The following is a 19,092-nucleotide window of genomic DNA, read 5'->3' on the forward strand; positions in this document are numbered from 1 at the left end:
CAGGTCTGTGTCCCAAATCTATTTTTATGATACACTGTAAAATCAGAGCTCATCAGGGGAAGGAAGGAGTAAAGATGACCCAGGCATCAAAACATAAAGCATCTGCAAGAACACACCCAGAATCAAACAAAACTGACATCACCTTGCACCAAGGATTTAAGTAAAAACCTCCGTTAACCCATCTAACACATCTTGTAAACATAGGCACAGTAAATTACAGAATCATAGAAAATTTGTGTTGGAAGGGAGCTCAGGAGGTCATCAGACCAAAGTGGGACCATCCCCAACTAGATCATCCCAACCAAAGCTTTGTCTAGTGAGGTCTTAAATACTTCCAAGGATGGAGATTCCACCACCTCACTGCGTACCCTGCTCCAGTGCTTTACTACTCTTCTAAAGAAAAATTTCTTCGTAATATCTAATCTACACTTCCCTTGCTGCAACTTGAGATCATTGCTCTTTGTCCTGTCATCTACCATCACTGAGAACAATTTAGCTCCATCCTCTTTTGAACCCCTCTTCATGTAGTTGAAAGCTACCATTAAATCCCCTCTCAGTCTTTTCTTCTCCAGAGTAAATAAGACCAGTTCCCTCAGCCTCTCCTCAGAAGTCCTGTGCCTCCTACCTCTATCCATTTTTGCTGCCCTCCACTGGACTCTTTCCAATTTGTCCACATCCTTTCTGTAGCAGGGGGCCCAAAACTGGACACAGTACTCCAGTTGTTAGTCTAAAAGTTGTTAGACTTCATGTGAAGCAGCAAGCCCACAAAAATGGAAAACACTTGAAAAAACACTATACAAAATGGCACTTGGATTCCTTAATGCAAGCCCAGACATCATGGTAAATACTGTGCCTACTTTTACCAAGTACTGAGCAAGTAATATTCCAGGTTAGAGCCATCCTTGGCAGGGGTGGATCTGGAGGGTGTGGTGGGGTGGTCACAATCCCTTCTGGATGTACCACATATAAGCACTCTGTGTGGGGCCTGCTCTGGAGCCCAGCAGGCGAGTGCTTCCATTGCCACTCATCCCCTCCTTTCTGCTGCTAGTGAACTCACTGGGGACGAGGACAGAGAGGAAGCGTGAACAGCACCAGCTTGCACTTTCTGGGCTCTAGCGCCATATGAAAGCAGGGGCTCCAGACAGACCCTGCCCCAATCAGCTGGGGCACTTCAGCACCCACTGCTCACTGCACCGCCTTGCCCTGTTCCTGGATCTGCTACTGATTCCTGCTATAGCGCAACTGGCTTCCATTAGGTTACATCAGGAATTAATTTTGGCCCTTGGTAGTCTCTGCTGAAGAACATACAACTGAAAAGAAAAAAGGCTAAATAGAGCTACCACCTGCGTGCCACCATGAAAAAGAAAAGCAAAAGCTATTTATTGTTGAAATATTTTCAGTAGAAATTATTTTGTCAAAAGACAGCACAAGGCAGTAAATATGTATTTGTTTCATAAGAGAAAAAGGGACTGTTAGAAAATATCTTTAAAGAGAAGGAAGATAGTGGGAAAAAACACATCAATACTAAAAGAACCAATACTAAAAGCAGCCAAGCTCAAAGTAAATAAAAGAAGAGATAGCATTTATAAATCAAATAATCAGATTTTCTGCATTTGAGCTTTCTGCTTCAAAAGCTATCCCACAGAATCTGTCTTTTCTTTTCTTTTTTTAAATATAATTGTTGTCAGCTGTTAGGAAAGTCTGCATAAAATGGCCTATACATAAATTCAAATCAATCGCGCTGCAGAAACGTGGCACGCAGTAAACATTTAAATGCAATTACTTGATGTCTTAAACAATAAGTCAAGGCAAGTGTCAATCACTTCAGCATTAAAGACCCATCATGATCCTTTCCCCCTGCCCTTGACCAGGATGTCAGATCTGACAGCTAGACTAAGGATTGCCTCTTTGGCCACAGAGCAAGTCGGTGCTGACAGCAGCCAGGTACACTGACCAGTCCGGGTACCCTCAGGGAGACCACCTCGCTGGTGGAGCGGTAGTTCTGATTTGCACCGAGATTCCAGGCACCTCCCTAATATGTGCTTAAACTTCCAGGGAGTCTCAAATTTGCTCCCTAACACTGGCCTCTGGAGGTTGGGCCCCGACTCCTAATTAGGCTCAGATAGGAACAGAGGTCTTGAGGAAACAAATCCCCAGGACACACCTTGACAGATGAGCACAAAGTGGCGTCCTGAGCCAGAGGCCCTTTCAGGCCATTGAAGTCCCTTTGCTAAGGCTGCTCATTTGTTCCAACTATGCCATGAATTGACATGAGGCTGACTTCTCTGCTAGAAACTGAGGACACACCACAAAGGCCACCAAACAAGACTCCAGTAGGAGAAAAGTTTCTATAGTTTTTATCAACCTAGACTGGGGCCTCGACAGTAAATCCTGTCTGGAAATGAAAGGCTCAGGCCTAGAAACACAGGACTGGAAGGGGGAGCTCTTTAGGCACCAAGTCCCATTCCCTGCATTTGCAGGCCACCATATACCCGAAAACCAACAGGAGTACCAGTGCAGTCTAGTCAAAAATCCCTCCTTTAGCTTTCACCTATGCTAAATGCTTGAGAGGAAAATAAAAAACCCAGAAACCCCAGCAGGTCAATGACAAACCAGTTTGCTCAGGTCCCTCTCCTCTTCTGTTGCCTCATAAACAAGAGCTCTTGTTATTGGTCCTTAAGTGAGTTACTTCATATGCTTAAACCTCCTCCCATTTCCATAGCTCAGCTCCTCAGCTCCATTTACACTCTTCCTAGACAAGAGTTGGAGCTTCCTCTGTATTGATCATACCTTTTCCCATCATTCCTATGATCTGAAATTCTCATAGACTCAAACCTAGCTCCTGCACCACGGTCACTAACGAGAACGTTAAAAAGGTGGGCTCCCAGGACCGATCCCGGAGCACACCGTTAGAGACTCCTCTCCAAACTCATCTCTCGAAGGAGCCCATCAAGTGACTCTCCATGCACATACTGACATTAGGAACCCTACTTAAGCATCCACATCCTGTCATCCTTATTTTCCTCATTTGTTAGTTCACACTGGTCTCTGGCTACCAGGGTCCCCCCCAGCCTCTTCCCCCAGTTAGGCTCATGTGGGATCAAAGGTAGAGAAGATAATAAACCCTCCAGACCCTGAGCAGGAAAAAAACCTCTAACTTGTTTTCAAAGTACAGTTTCTCCCCATATACAGGGCCCACAAAAATACAATTTACCACAAAACAGGCATAATGCCAAGAATTCATTAACCCTTCCTCATCACAGTGCTCCCCCCTCGCACCCCACTGTTGGCCAGCTCAGACTTACAAGTTACTAATATGTTTCTAAGCCATCCAATCTAACGGCAATTCTTATTTAATTGAAATCCTGGAGGCATTAGGTTGCGCTTCTCATGCCTGGGCTTTGTTTCAGTAAATAGCTTGACCAAGGGGGAAATGTCTGATTACAAAGCATTACCATTTTAAATTGGTTTGTAAGTGCTCAAGAATAAGGTATATAGCATAAGAATAAGGACACTTGAATTAAAAAGGACCTATCAGTATTTCCCACAAGTAGTAACAATTATTTAATCTAACTTTTCCAGCCTGGGTGGTTAACTTGTATTAAGGTGTCTGATTTTCAAAGGTGTGAACTACCTGGGGGTTGTATTGCTTTACTGGACTGTGATATTGCAACTTCTTAAAAACAAGCTATTAATACTGGGTGCCCATATGCAGTTTTTGGGGCTAATTTTATATATATGCATTTTTATATAATATATATATTTATATATATATACACACACACCTCAGTTTGACTCTCAATTTGACTATATAAAATCTCAACCTATCTATCTATACACACACATACATATTTGATATATATTATATATAAAATATATATATTTCTATTTCATATATGTATATATACATATGCACACACACCTCAAATTGAGTATATAAAACCACAATTTATATATAAAACATTTATCTCTCTATCTATACACAAACATGCATACACATACATATAAAACCTCAATATGAATGACTTCATGTTCCTAATATGGCGAGTCCTCCTACTGATTAGTAATTATTCACTTAAAAGAGCCTACGACAATGTAAGATTTTATGTATATCTTAATTAAAAGTCCAAATGAAATAGCTCATATAGAATTAAGGGCCTGATCCCAAAAAATTATTCTAACAAGATTAACGGCCTGATCAATAGCCCACTTGAATTTGTAGAAAGGTTTCCATTAACTTCATGTGCATCGGATCAGGCCCTAGACGGTCTGTGGCATTGTTCAGTGAAGCTTTGGCAGAAATATTTTTCTTAAAAGTGCCTGGTGTTGCTGGCAATGTTTAGTAATAGAACTTTATTTTAACTACAAAAAAAAAGCTGTTTTGAAGCCTCCTTTTTCAATCTGAGACCTTGATCTGCAGTTGCTGAGGGAATAATTATTACACTGAAATTACAATCACTCTTTTCCAAATGCATCACCGTCAAATGTCTAAAATTAAACCAGAAAGGGAAAAAAAAAAGCAGGACAAGATGAAAACAAGATGTTTGTAATAGGAGGTTTGTGGAGCTGCCCTTTTTCAAAACAGCATTAAATTCAGCATCGACAATGCTGGCTTCCTATCATCTGGAATTAATTGCAGGAGCTGCAGAGCTTGGAGAAATGTTTGTAGCCCAAATGCAAACCAAGTGTTTTGGGGTGTCCAACTGGCAGAGCCCTTAAAAATCATCTGTACTCTTGGGGGTTGCAAGATAGAGGTGGGTTGCCTGAAACCAGAGAACTTGGTCATCGGGGCTGAAAAATTTTAATTCCCTTCTCGCAGAGGCAGCGACCACCTATGTTTTTTCCCAGGCTCCCAGCGCCGGTCAGCAGAACTCCTCTTGGAAGAGAGAAAATTCCCCCATAACACAGATGAAATCTAAAGCCTTAAGGACTTCAGCTTTCATTATAAAACTGTCAAAACCAACTGTCACAAAAGGAAAGGGCTGAAATGGTCTTCTTGACAAAACAGGCAGATTTTGTCTAAGTTTCATAATATTTTAAACCTCGGAGCTAGGAGGCTTGAAGGGAGGGGACTCTTCTTCCCCCAGGGCACACTGAATTTACAAATGATCACTCCCCTAGCCTACATCTGAAGAGGCTGGGCTAGAGCTTGGGTACTTTTTGCTTTTGGAAATTATTTTAAATGATGCATGTAAGTATATTTATGTAAGGGAGGAAGAAATTAGGATAGGTATAATTTTGGGGAAAGTAGGTCACCCTGAATTAAAAAGCAATAGGTTATGGGGCCCAGAATTAAATGAGGTAGAAAATGTTGGGTTTGGAGGAGACGAGGGCTCCTAGGGCCAAAACGCTATTCAGACACTAGGATGGGCTCGGGTATGCTTGCTGTGTGTTGGCTTCATAGAGCCCCTGAAAGCCAGAACCAACTGGTCTTGCACAATCAGGTGTTCAAGATGAGAAAACAATATTTTACTTTTAATTGCTTTTCAAATTAGCATGACCACTGAATAATCTCTGATATACTAGCACTACCTTTACTTGTTCCGCTCTCCCCTAATGCAAAATTATACCTTGAGAAACTAACTGATTTACTAATTGCAAAAGTTAATAAGACAGAGAGGGTTCAGCCTTACCTCTTTCTTGGTGAATTCGGGGGCATAATCATTTTTGTCATCAATAAGAATGGTAGCAGTTGCTGTGCCGGTTAATCCCACATCGAGACCAGCCATGTCCTTAGCTTCTATAATCAGCTCATACTTTGTACTGTCCATAGTCTGAAAAAAAATAGATTTAAAAAAACATCAAATTTCCTCTACTTTACAGTAAGAGAAAACAATAAAACAATGTAATTTAGTCTGATCAAATACAACTAAAAATAATTAATTTGAGCCAGTGTCTTACTAATACAGACATATGGCTTCATTATGTGCTCCAGTGAGTGTGAGGACAAACCTTAGCCAAATCATCATGCGTTGCATATAATGGGTGTATGTTTGTCAACAGTGTCTAGCCTATCCAACTATTCAGACATATGGTAAAATAGGACAGAAATTCATACACCCCCTGCTTTTCAGGATAAAATTTCACTTCAATACACCAGTATTTAGCCACGATTCATCAATGTTATGACAGTTTAGTAGTTAGATCCTAGTGCCACATGCTGAATATAAACCATATTTATTGTACAAAGCCTATGCACTCTGTACATCATCTTTAACATGATAATCCAAGTTTGCATCACTACAAGAAATAGGAAAGCAATATTTTAACGACATTATGTCTGGCACATTTACTCCACAAAAGGATGAGATATGGCCATGTTAGCACATTGCATCTGTCGATCCAGTTTATATGGTGTGATCATTATCTCTAAATCTGATGGCGCCCCAACCAACAACCTAGACAGTGCCAGGCATCAGCTGCAACAGAAACCACTATCAACCTCTCCCACCTTCCAATTTTGTCCATGACTTAAAAGCCAACATGTCGCCACTAGTGTTATAGTGGGGTAGCTATAGCGTTCTTAATTCACCGCACTTCTGTTGGGAGGGCACAGAAGCAAGTATGGTGTCCTGCTGGATCATAGGACCAGACAATTATATACTATCACAGGAAATTATCCTTGGTGCCTGAATCTGCAATCACTGAACCCATAGTGAATTCAACATGGATTTCATGGGAAGCAGGGCTGGGACCCTAATAGAAAGAAAGATTTTCATCATTTGTATTATTGATTCATGTAGGACCAACTTGCCGGGAGACCATATGTGATGCACTGGGGAAGGGGAGGACAGATGGGACAGGTTCACAGTTAAGCTGTGGGAGTACCAGACAGGCATATTAGCTGTTGCTCAAATACAGATCTGAACAGTTTTAACAACCCAGAAAAGTCTCATCTCTGCACAAGGGACAAAACTACAATGCAGTGTGGAGCCCAAATATCTGGGATTTGGGGGGAAAAAAAGCTGTACAAAGCTGGAACACCTCTATAGGGGCTCCTCTAGCCTTGGACTGGCCTCCATGTTTTTGGGAATGAAGAAATCTGCACATGGCATTAAGTGCTGGGTTCAAACTTGGCCACGCGTCCAAACTTTTATGGCACTGCTATCAAGTGTCCTGGTACACGGAAGAAGCATTTCAGCTTTCAGTTTTTCTGGTGCAGTACAGTTTTGGAGGCAGAGATGAAATTCATGCCCTGCCGGTGAACAGTTTGCCATTTAGCAATAAAAAGACGTTGTTCTACCTACTGCATGTTCGCAGGGTACCCAGTCTGAACTTTGGCTACTTTGTAGATAACGGCTGATTGCCCGGGTTCTCCAAATGTGTACTTTAGCTTTCTATTTTAGGACAGGACACCTCTTGTACAAACACCCTCCCATGCACGGCTCTGAAAACATGATGGAGCACCAGCAAGAGGCTCCACGGACATCCACGGATCAGCGCATACAACACCAAACAATGTCATTGCCTGCCAACTCCTCAACAATTTAGGCAGTCCAAACTGAGAGGATGCTCGACACTAAAAACATAGTATTATAGAAAAATTACAGCTTTGAGCCTTAAAATGTTGCCAGTCCTGAAGAAAGCCTCTCCATCCCCACGACTCCATCTAGGAATTCAAATGTTATTTTCAGTGTTTGACATGGAATTCACCCAAAAAGGGAGATATTTCTATCCCTGTATATAGCTTTGTGTATAGTCAGATCACTGCAGTGTCTATGAGCTAACAAAGCTTTAAAGGACAATGCCGGGCAAAATGTACAGCCTTACAGAAAATCATTTTAAAATGTGTTCTCCATTTCTTGTAGGCTGTAATGTAATCTCCCTGCCAAACTTAGCTTTCTTCATTATCTTGTGTGTGTGTGGGGGGGTGCTGTTATTGAACAGAAGACTTGTAAAACTGTAGTGCTGCATGGTTATAAGCTGTCTTTACTCCCCCTCTTCCCTCTACAAATAGGCCCATTTATGCTCAGGGATTGGCCATTTTGGGGTTTAAAAATGGCTTGCTTTGCATTGAAAACAAGCCCATTTATACAGGGAAATTGTGCATACTGCAGCAGAAATTCCTGTGACAAGAGCCCGACGTTCAACCTCGCAATAGAATGGGGGAGGAAAAAAAAACCACATTGAATTTTGAGTAGCATTTCATATCATTATGAATCCTTCACACTTTTCTGCTATACAGCACTTTATACATCTTCTCCTGTCACCAAATATTTTCTGTGCTAGTAAAAGCAACTCCAAACCTAGCCTGCTAAGAGAAATGTATTCCCAGCAGATTCTCTCTTTACACTAAGAGACTGCATTTGAGATTCTTTACAGCATTCCTCACACCTCTTGCTTGTAATCCTAGGATTACTTTAGTAGCATAAATCAACCTATTCGCTCACTAGTGAGGAAGACTGAGGCGGGGATTTAACAGCAGCCTTCGTCTACCTGAAGAGGAGGGAGGTGGACTGTTCTCAGTGGGGGCAGAGGACAGAACAAGGAGCAAGGGTCTCAAACTGCAGCAAGGGAAGTTCAGGTTGGATATTAGGAAAACCTCTCTCACAAGGAAGGTAGTAAAGTACTGGAGCAGGCTCCCCAGGTAGGTGGTGGAGTCTCCATCCTTGGAGGTTTTGAAGACCTGGCTAGACAAAGCCTTGGCTGGGATGATGTAGTTGGGGCTGGTCCTGCTTGGAGCAGGGGGTTGGACCAGATGCGACCTCCTGAGGTCCCTTCCAACTCTAATTTTCTATGATTTATTAGTAGTTAACTGTGCCTGTATGATTTAAAGTACAGTAAAAGCTTTGCTATCGGGCATGAGTGGTGTAAGTGGGGTGCTGGTTATCTAAAAATTCTGGTTACCCCAGAGTTATACAGAAATCAGTGCCATAGTTGTAGTGCAAATACTTGATGAGCCTGCCAGATAGACTCGGGAAAGATTCCGGTTGCTGAAGTGAGGATTTGTACTGGGGGGATATTGGAAGTTGCAGTTTAATAGAGTAACCCGGTTAGTAAAATGCTGGTTAAGACAGCTTTTATTGTATAAGGCATAGTTATGAGCCTCCTTTCTCCCTCCCAATAAATTCCCTCTCAACAATTTTAAGGAAATGGAAATTTATCACAATTGATAGAATGTATATACGTTTCAATTTGTAAATGCCTTGCAAAGATTGACAGACACAACATCACTGAAGGAGAAGTCTATGTGGGGGATCTGGCCAGCATTTCTGGCTTGAGAAAGACAAGGGGAGCTCTGCAATCCAGGATCTGCCAGAGTAACACTGTCCTGATATTTTAACTTGTCTATATGCATTTATATGGTATTGGCATAATTGCAAAGGAAGACTTGTTCAATTTTCCATAGTGATTGAGGGAGAATGAACAAAAGCACTGATCTGAAATTGCTCAGAGAATAATTCAGCCTCAAGATAAGATGGGAAAATGTCCTATGTATTTTGTCCTAAGAGTGATTTGACTATGAACCAAATATTCAGTAAAGAGAGTCCTGAATATTTGTAGGGTGGACCGAATCATCATCTATTATTGTGTGATTGTACCATCTATACGACAGGACATCCATCATAAATTTCATAACTGGAAAATATCACCTTATGTTTTTCTAGTAGGAACATTTATTCTTATTTCCTATGCTTTTTATATGCATTAGTAATCCCTCACTCCCTCCGATTTGTGCTTGAATGTTATATTAAATATCAAATAACATTCTACTCTCAAACTAAGGAGCTGCAGAACAGGGCATGCTTAAGCTAGAAAAATCTCTCCAAAGTTTGTGTTTACAAGCATACAATTAAAGATTAAAGCTAATTGGATTTAAATAAGAGTATAAGGTCAAAAAGGAACTGACTGCGCTGGATGACTGCAATAAATGCATTAGTCTTACACCATATGAATCAACCTAAAGTCAACCATTGCTTCCAAAGTGATTGACAAGGCCATACCGTATACACAGGGTTGACTAAGTGACATTTGACTTTCAACAGGTGCATATGGCTGAAACTCAGCTGGTTCAGTGATCGCATTCCATGAAAAGTTAAGTTACTTATCTAAATCTCCAAGTCAGTAAAAGTGGGACTGGTTAGCTGACGAAAAATCATGAAATATCTGCCTCGGACCCAGGAAACACACACATCTGAAGCATACTAACCTTTTTTTTGCGGCTGGTTCTTGTCAGAAACTGCATGGCAATGACAAATGATTTCAAAATAGTTTTACGAACCCCTTTAAAAACTTGGTTTATTATTGCTGTTTATAACAATATACTGCTAGCACTGAAATACTTGGTGTTAGAATGGAAATCCTTAATTACATGTTTATATTTAGGACTAGGCAAAAAGAAAAAAGTGAATTCAGATCTAAACTTTCCAAACCCTGTGTAGTGTTCAGATCTGGGGTACTGGTGCCAATCCAGCACTAGTTTCTAAATAAATAAGTTATAAATGACATGGAGGGACACACACACACACACACACGATAAATCAGCTATCACTTGAGTGTGCTAGAGCTTCCGGAGCAGGGTAGGTTCATATAAAGAAGATGAGGGTCTGAACAAAACTAAATGTACAACAGTACATTGGGTAAGCACTGTGTCTACTGAATTCTGTTTGAAATATATACCCGGGGGCAAACATAATTATTTAGGTATGATGCATTTAGAAGAAAAACCATCAAAGCTATACCAGCATCTTGCATGCCTCTAAGAAAGTTTAGACTGAACTAATTAACAGCCTCCCCCCAGCCTGTGTGAAGTGTGTACTACGCTTATAAGCATAGCAGGGAGGAATAGAAAGAAGGATAAGACCTGTCACATGATAGCATAGATAGAGCTCCTATCACTCTGCACTGTTACCGATTCTCTCTCCTATCTAAATAAAAATATGTTCAATAGAAAGTACATTTATTAAAATTCTAGTAAAGCTCTAGCTTGGGGATCAAATAGCTGGAATGGACCTATTAAAGTGGAGTGCATCACAAAAACATGGCTTTCTGATGAATGCCCCATACTGTCTCTACCCTAAAAAAGAAACAAGGGGTGTTAATGTGTATTAATTTTTGTGTTGGAATAGTGCCTCGAAGCTCAATGGGAATTTGGGTCCTGCTGCGTTGGGTGCTGTACAAACAGTAAGATAACTCTGAGAGGCGGGAGTGTTATAACTCACATGTGAAGCAGGCAAAAAATGGAAAAGGAAGAAGAGCCAGAGAGTGATGTCAAATGGCCAAAGTCATACAGGAGGCAATGGCAAAGCCAAGAACAGAGTCCAGATCTGCTGGCTCCCAGGCGACTGGCTTAGCCGCCTAACCCAGAAGCACAGGGATGCAGCCTGGCACCGAGGACACATTGACAGCAGTGACTTTTGGTTGCCACTGTGGTTGCAATTGCACAGTGCCAGCAGCAGCCATATTTTTTCCGCCCACCTCCAACTTGGTGCCTGGGGCAATTGCCCCATTCGCTGCATTCTCGTCACACTGCTGAGCAAACCACATCATTTCGCAAAAATTACAATCAATATCATCAGACAGTGCTAAGCTAAATGTATAAATATGTAACGACTCTGAATGAAATAGACAGGGATAATGATTTTAATCAATGAACATTAAGTCACTGTAGGTATGCTGGTTTATTTATCAACTGTGGTTGTGTGCAACATACCGGTGCTGAGAAAGTCTGTATTATTACAGCAGGAAACCCATTCATTTCCCCATAAATTTGCCCTTTCATCATTTCACCACTGCAGGCTGATTGGCAAAGTGCTTGGTCTGCAAAGAAAGGTGAACCACAGCTGGCATGTTTTCACTCAAAGGTCCATCTAATGCCATTCTCACCAATGTTAATATTCACTGCAGACTTCAGGCCCCTGCTGGCTCCATATTACCCATTCAGCTCTGGTAGCAATGAGAGGCCAGAGAGGCTTTCAGACTTTTAAATGGTTGACAAAGCCAGCATGATGCGATAGCAACAGAAAGAAAATAAATGGTTCGGCACCCATCTATATGGTTAAAATAAACTAAATGATAACTTTTAGCGAGCAAATAGTGAAATCAGATGCAACAGTTCTGTGCTGAGTTTTATTCTTCACAGTTCAAGGAAGAAAACTAACAGCAGCTAAGAGGTACAAGCAAAATCATTTACATTTCCCATCAGAAACAAGAAAAGGCCTAAATGTTGCCAGCTGCTAACTAACCCCTTTAGAGTGCAAAGTACCTATAGGATCCTTTCAGCTCAATGGGTGCGGAGGGTGGCCAGCACCTTTGCTGCTTTAAGGCTGCATATCCAACGAGGCTGAAGCACATAGGACTACTTGCTTGAACTAGGGATGTTCTGAAGTATCGTATCAAATCCAGGCATAAGGGCCTAGTTCCCAGTCAATGCAACAGTAGACTATAGTGGTCTTTATATGAAACCTCATGGATTTGTATCCCCTTTGATGAGTACAATTGGCAGATCTGGTTCTATCACAAGTTAATAACCAGTACATAAAAGAGGAAGATTTTGTCAAATACTGATTTTAAATTCCATCCTCAACTACAGAATAAACTCACACCAAACTGTTAAGTGAACGGAGATCCCGCCTCTTCCAAGATGCACCCTTTGCTTAAGATTTGAGAACAAGACTCGGATGCAGTCAAGGAAGATTTGAAGTTATCTGGTTGTGGAGAAAATTATGGACAAAAAATTTGAGTCTGGCTGTTTGTGCCCGGTCCTCAATGAGAAATCTGTGCTCTGTCACAGAGAACAGAGTTCAAAAGTTTTAGCAGTTGCCTGAAGTTGGGTACCTTCATCCAGATTTAGGCTCTCCAATAAAAGAGAAATGATTTCAAAGAGCCAAAGGATTTGCAGGTCCCAATGACTTGGAAGCGAGTTGCAAGTGCTCGGCCTGAGTCAAAGACGGGAACACTTACATGCTTAAGTGGAGATGGAAGTTTGAAAATACTGGCCAGAGAACTTGTTCTGAACGTCTTGAAAGTTCAGATAAAGCATTAAGGATTCACACATAAGATACAATACAAAAACTCTTCATAAACAGGCTGTACCGAAATCCCCTTTTTGTCACTGACAGCTCAACAAAAGATAGAGGTGGCCAACGAGGGAAAACCAGTGAAGCTGTAATATTCCTATGATCCATGTGCCAAGTGCCCACCCACTCACCTGAAAACTGAAATCCTGCTAGTTATTACAGTAACGGAGCCACTGCACGCATTTAGACTGCCAATTTCCTGCAACGATGTTTTCTGTTCATTCCAATCTAATCATTCTTGGAACAGTTTTCAGAAAACTATGACAACATATTTCTGGATAGAAATCCTGGTCCGTACTTGGGGAATACTTTTGTTCCGGAGTTGGGTCTGAATTATATTAGCAGTTGGATCAAGACAACTATTTCTTCAGAGTTCAAGACAAGCTGAATCCAGGATCTGGGGGGCTCATCTATAATTTCTAGATTATGTTCCTAATCTAGAAGTCTCAGCTCATAATACGTTCTTGAAAACACTCATTAATAGAGGCTTTCGTCCACTGGAAATGATGAGGAGGAGGGGAACTGAAAAGGTCGTTAAGTGATCTTGTCATATGCCGTTGAATATTTGTCTACATCATCAACCTGCCATCCAGCTCAGCATGTTTGGCAATTTCTATGCTAGTCGTTTTCAGAGATTTCTTTCCAAAGGCACAAAGGATAGTTAGACACCAACTTTGATGTCCTTCAAGGACACCTAACTCATAACAGTGCCCTTGACACTCTTCCCTAGAGATGGAAAGCCAGATCAGAAGAATAGCAGTGCACTGGCATAACTCCAGAGGTGGAAAAGAGGAATACTGTTCAGAATCCTGTGTTGTTAGTCCTTCATGTTCATATGCTAGACCAAGTGCCTGTTCTTCGACACAGTAAAATTAATGTGTTATATCACCAATGTCATGGCTTCTTGGCTTTGATTAGCATATTGATGGTTCTTTAAGTAACTGTAAAAATGGTACTGGGGGCTCCATGTTAGAAGTGTGCCAGTGATTTCCACATCAATTCCCTTAGTTTACAAATAAAAATGTCTGCCTTCATTGCTGCTGTGGTTTCTTTTTCTTACTGCCTGGTAAAAATCAGCCTCAAAACTGAAAGTCAGGCTGGGCTTTTGCTTGGCTTTCGCATGGTCACCAGCTTCTGAAGGGCAATCCTACCCTCAGGCACAGTTTTTTCTCAGTAGTTATGACAGAGTTGAAAGGTCACAAAATGTGGAACGGAAGGAAGCATTTAGTCACAGAATCTCGTTAACTTCACTGGAGGAGCCTGAGCCAGAATTGAGACCAGTGATGCTCCTGTAGCTCCATAAGTTATGCTTTAATAACAGGACTAAAATAATAGTTAAAAACATCCCTATAAATAAATTGTTTGATAGTGATTTCAACAAACTCAGCGAGAATAACAACTCTGAAGGGCGAGACCTTAGCAAATCAGTGACTCTGTTAGTGCCTCAAGACCCCATCTGTAAAATGGGGATGACAGCACTTCCCAAAGTTACATGGGGCATGCAAGGTGCTTAAACAGTAACCTGAAGGAGGACATAACATTTCCATCTGACTCCAATTGAACACTAAAAACTCTTAAGTATATTTTAAGCATCCTTTCAAGTCACATTAATTCAGTGCCTAGTGACATTTTGCTTTTGTGTCCCTGGCAAGATCTGAATGATTTTGCAAAAATGTAGCTGCATTCTCTGAGATAACACCATCAATGATTATTCATAACTCTATTTATAAGCGGTGTATTTATATACTTATTCATTGTGTGCTTCCATGTCTTGGTTGCTACTTACGCCATTATAACATAATGCTCACCAATAAGAAAAGCTCTTTGGATTTGAATAATTTCAGTTTGTGCTAAATCAAGGCTCATATTCATTTAAGAGGACAATTGCAAGTAGTGAGTATTGAATCTGTCCCATTAAAACATAATCATTCTTCTTGTTGACTAACAATATCAACATTCAGTCTATTGTTCCAGGGTCTGCTGCCAGAATTTTGACAAATGCAGAATAAAAAAAAAAATGAAGTGAAATGACTATTAGCATAGAAGGCTTTTAAAATGATAATAATAGTAATATTAAATAATAGTAGCATTAGCATTAATTTTAAGTAATGATATGGCTGTGTAAAAGAGGGATAGAGAGGCAGACTGTATATCAAGAGCTTGAATGATAGGTTGACAAATACAAAAAAATCAAACAATGCTGTAATATAAATGCTGTTTAGCTCACCAATTTCCATTTTTTTAACCTCTTCAAAGGTAGGTCTAGAGTTTAAACAAAGAAATAAGGTATTTCTGCTATCACCAAAATCAATATCTGTTAACTACCCACAGGAGAGAAGTAGGTCATAGGTCTAACTTGGACTAAGAACAAGACTGAAGTGGCTTTAGAAGGAAAAATATTGTGACTCCAAAATGACTGACACCTGCTTCTCTTCCTCATTAAGAAGAAATCTCTAGGGCTGCAAACAGACATCTCATTTGAGGTGGTCCTGATTGTCCTCAATTTTGACCCATGTCAAAACAGGAGTGGCACAGCCATTTACAAGTGTTGCTCTTCCCAGCTGCATGCTGCTCCTCTGCCAGTAGGTGGCCAGCGAGAACACACAGCCTGACCGGCTTATCCCCAGACTGACTTGCGATAAAGTTACAGAGGCATATAGTAATACCCAGGAGAAAAGTGTTAGCGCATTGTATCGTGCATACTTTGCAGATACTTAAAGCAGAACAATGGACCTGTACATCTGTAGGATCCTGTGACAAACGGTTTTCTCTCCAGAGAAATCTGACATTTATTTACAATCTAGCTGTTTAAAAATACACGGCATAAGGGCTCAGAAATTGAATTATTAAAAGTGTAGGTAGAGTGCATGCCTGATATTTATGTACAAATACTGTATTTTATATGCAGATACAAACATTGTGCAGGCAAAAAGTTAATTAGATGCATTTACATGTGTTCTTTTGAAGTTTGCCTAGATCATTATGCATAAATTAGGCCTGTGCAGAACAACTGCATGCCTAACACTTTTGAATAAGGCAGCCCAGGGTATTAAAATACTCAACTGTATCACAGCAAAAGGAACTCTGTGTTGACAAAATATTAGAAATCTATAGGGAAACACTGATTCCTGATCTAGGAAATAGGAGAACAGACGAGTGTTAAGTACCATCGTAAATCTGATAGCTGTCCATGATGACCACCTCAATGTCCCGGACAAAATCAATTCATTCCCATGCCAATAAGCCACACCCAAATTAGGCTTCTGCTAAATATTCTCATGTAGTGATTGCTGCATCTTCTTTTAAAACAGCCTACCACTTCATTTTAGTTTCTAAATAAAAATAGCACAGAAGGCTTCACTGTGCAGGAGAGTATCCCTCATTATATAGCCAATCCACATGGTCGCTCTACTATTAGTGCAAAAATCTTAAACCGAGTCACCTTCAAAATGGTTTCACAAAAACCTTCCATCAGCCACAGACAATAAGTATATTGGGCTGTTTTTTCACCTGGACTAAATCTCAATCAAGCATTCAGAGTGATACATCACCTACCACGGAGCTTCTGACATATGCAACAGAGTCCCCTTGTGCTTGTATGTCATTCAGCCGGACTCTCAATTACTCTGCCTACCCAAGGAGGGTGACCCGAGTTCAAGAACATCTGCAGTAGTGCTTGTAGCATGCTTAAGAAGCAGGCACACCATTGCTACAAACATGCATTTCAACACAAAAGCAAGTGAACAATGAACGCTTGCCATTTTTTCCGGACAAGCAGGCTTTCCTTGGGTGAATACTCCTAAAAGAAAAAGGATGCCTCTGCTTACTTGTTCATTTAAAGAACACCGTAGATTGTGCGTTTGACTGGTAAGTGGGCAGTGCGTTCAGTGTCCATTAGTTGAGTGTCAAATTGGTTGCTGTAGGGCATACGACTCACAGGGAAGTGGGGAGGGAGCTGAGGCAGCTTGAAGCCACTTTCCTCCTTCTGGGTTGCCCTGGGACAATGGTAAGGCCCAAACATGATTAACGAAACCTTCCAGGATGACCGATTTCCACAGCGTTGCTCAGAGCATCAGAATTTGACCCTTCCCTAACACATTTCTTCCATCCCCACCTCTGTTTGGCGGCATTGCTCCTTCCTGCCCACCCCCGCCCTGCAAAAGCAACACCAGGGTTTGCCTGGGGAAGTGAACTTTGAACTATATTCCCTAGTGTCTGCACCAGGAGAATCCACCTCTGCTTATGTCTGAATTTTAGCACCTTGTTGTTGTGCTCCGGTCCTTTAACATGGCACCCGGGGGCAGCAGTGAGGAGTCTCACTTCTGCTTTGTGACAGTGCGTGCACGTTACGGAGACACCGCTGAATTCAGAGCCTTGAGACTGAAAGTAAAATCTGAACTTGACTCCAGAGTGTTGGCCGTAGCCGTGTTGGTCTAAGGACATAGTTCCCATCCAGGAAGAGCATGCAACAACTGCAGATGCTTCCTCTGCCTGAAGAAGGGTGTTTGTACCTGAAAACTTGCAGAGAAGAATTTTTCCAACTATTTGATTTGGTCTAATAAAAGATACCGGATTTACCCAAAGAACCTTGTCCGCTTATGAACTTGACTCATGCATTACTTACACAAATTCCTTACATACACACCTAAGCAAATTACAGCTAGAACCGGGGGAGAGGAAACTTTTCATGTCCTGGAGCGGGGAGCGGGTTCTGTTCTACATTGGGACAAAACTCAGAAGCTTTCAAAGATTTTTTCATGGAAAACCAGCGAGTGACTAGGAAAGCTAACAGCCTGGGGTGTAAGGCACTCACCTGGGATATGGGTGACCCAATTTAGGTCTGGACTCCCTATTCTTCTACCGTTCCCAGGTGAATGCTCTGAACACCAAGCTATGGAGTCACTTGTACTCTGCCAAATTCATATTGGATTATTTAAGCAATATGAGCAGCAACAAGGGATACTGAGAGACGTGCGACAGGGAACCCTGTTACTGGTAGGCTTGAGAGGGCAGGCTGTTAAGGGCAGCAGCACAGGTGGACTGAGCCTGGGCTTGCTAAGGACAGGTGGCTAATGAGTGACCGGCTGGCCCCTGGGTGCACAGCCCCAGTCAGGGGATTGGGAGGAGGCTGGTTAGGGGATTTAAACCCAGCCTGGGACCATACAAAGGTAGCTAGGCGGAGAGGAGCTCTGGTGAGTTGTGGGTACTGTCAGAGCAGGGCAGGTACATAAGCTGCCCCGGGAAGCTGGGGGGAAAAAAAGACTCATGAGCAGGCAAGGCCCTGAGGGCTGCATCTACCAAGGAGGGAGACGACTTGTTTCTCTGTGAAGCGGGTGGCTTGCACTTCTTGGACTTGTGAACCAGAGGACTGGGTTGCAGCTACAGGGGCGAAGAAGGTCACAAAAAGGTGGGCCACCGTCTTTCTTTGCTGTAGGAGCCAGGAGAAAATCCCAAGCTGAGGAGCAGACTCTAGCACTCTGATGAAGCCCCAAAAAGCAGGGGACACGCCACTGAGGCCAGACCTATAGCCCAGAGCCTTTATCAGTGTCCTAAGGTGCGTGTGGCTAGGGAGAAAAAGGGGCATAGGCTGTGATAAATGGAGCCTTGACAAGTCCTCAGAAACCCACAAGGGCAACCCCGCAAATGGGGAGTGCAAGGTGCAGGAAGGACTCGGGCGGGGCGACTGGTCTGGCTGAACAGGCCGGGCTGCTTGCGGAGCTGCTACTGATCCAAGGATCTCCCTCCCCGCCCCAGTCCCCAACCACTAAAACATCAAAGCTGTTGCAGGCAAAGAGCGGGAGGAATGGGGACACTGGGAGAAGGTAGCAGGTGAGCAATACCGACCCTACCTGTTTTACTGACTGTCACGCCAAAATAAATTACAACTCAGGGGTCAGGCCACTTGCTTGAGACGTGTGGTGTGGATTAATTGAAGCAGGGACCTGAACCTAGGTGTCCCACCTTCCAAACGAATAAAATAACAAGCAGCCTAATCTGAAGTCTCCCTGGTTGACCAGAAAGCGCTTTCCCCAAAGTGAGACAACTTTCCAATAAAGGTTTTCTTTAATCTGGC

The 19,092-nt window shown here is 42.0% G+C and overlaps 1 protein-coding gene across 1 annotated transcript in view; it reads right to left on the reverse strand.

The window, feature by feature from the left end:
• Window positions 1-19,092, reverse strand: part of CDH13 (cadherin 13) — a 751,386-nt gene that overhangs the window by 125,733 nt on the left and 606,561 nt on the right. The window contains exon 8 of the mRNA XM_090062749.1: window positions 5,634-5,774. Coding sequence (XP_089918875.1) covers window positions 5,634-5,774 — 141 coding nt within the window. The remainder of the gene's footprint in view (window positions 1-5,633; window positions 5,775-19,092) is intronic.

This window comes from Crocodylus siamensis, chromosome 9 (genome assembly GCF_052110815.1).
Source record: "Crocodylus siamensis isolate JL-2025a chromosome 9, ASM5211081v1, whole genome shotgun sequence".
Classification (NCBI taxonomy): Eukaryota; Metazoa; Chordata; order Crocodylia; family Crocodylidae; genus Crocodylus; species Crocodylus siamensis.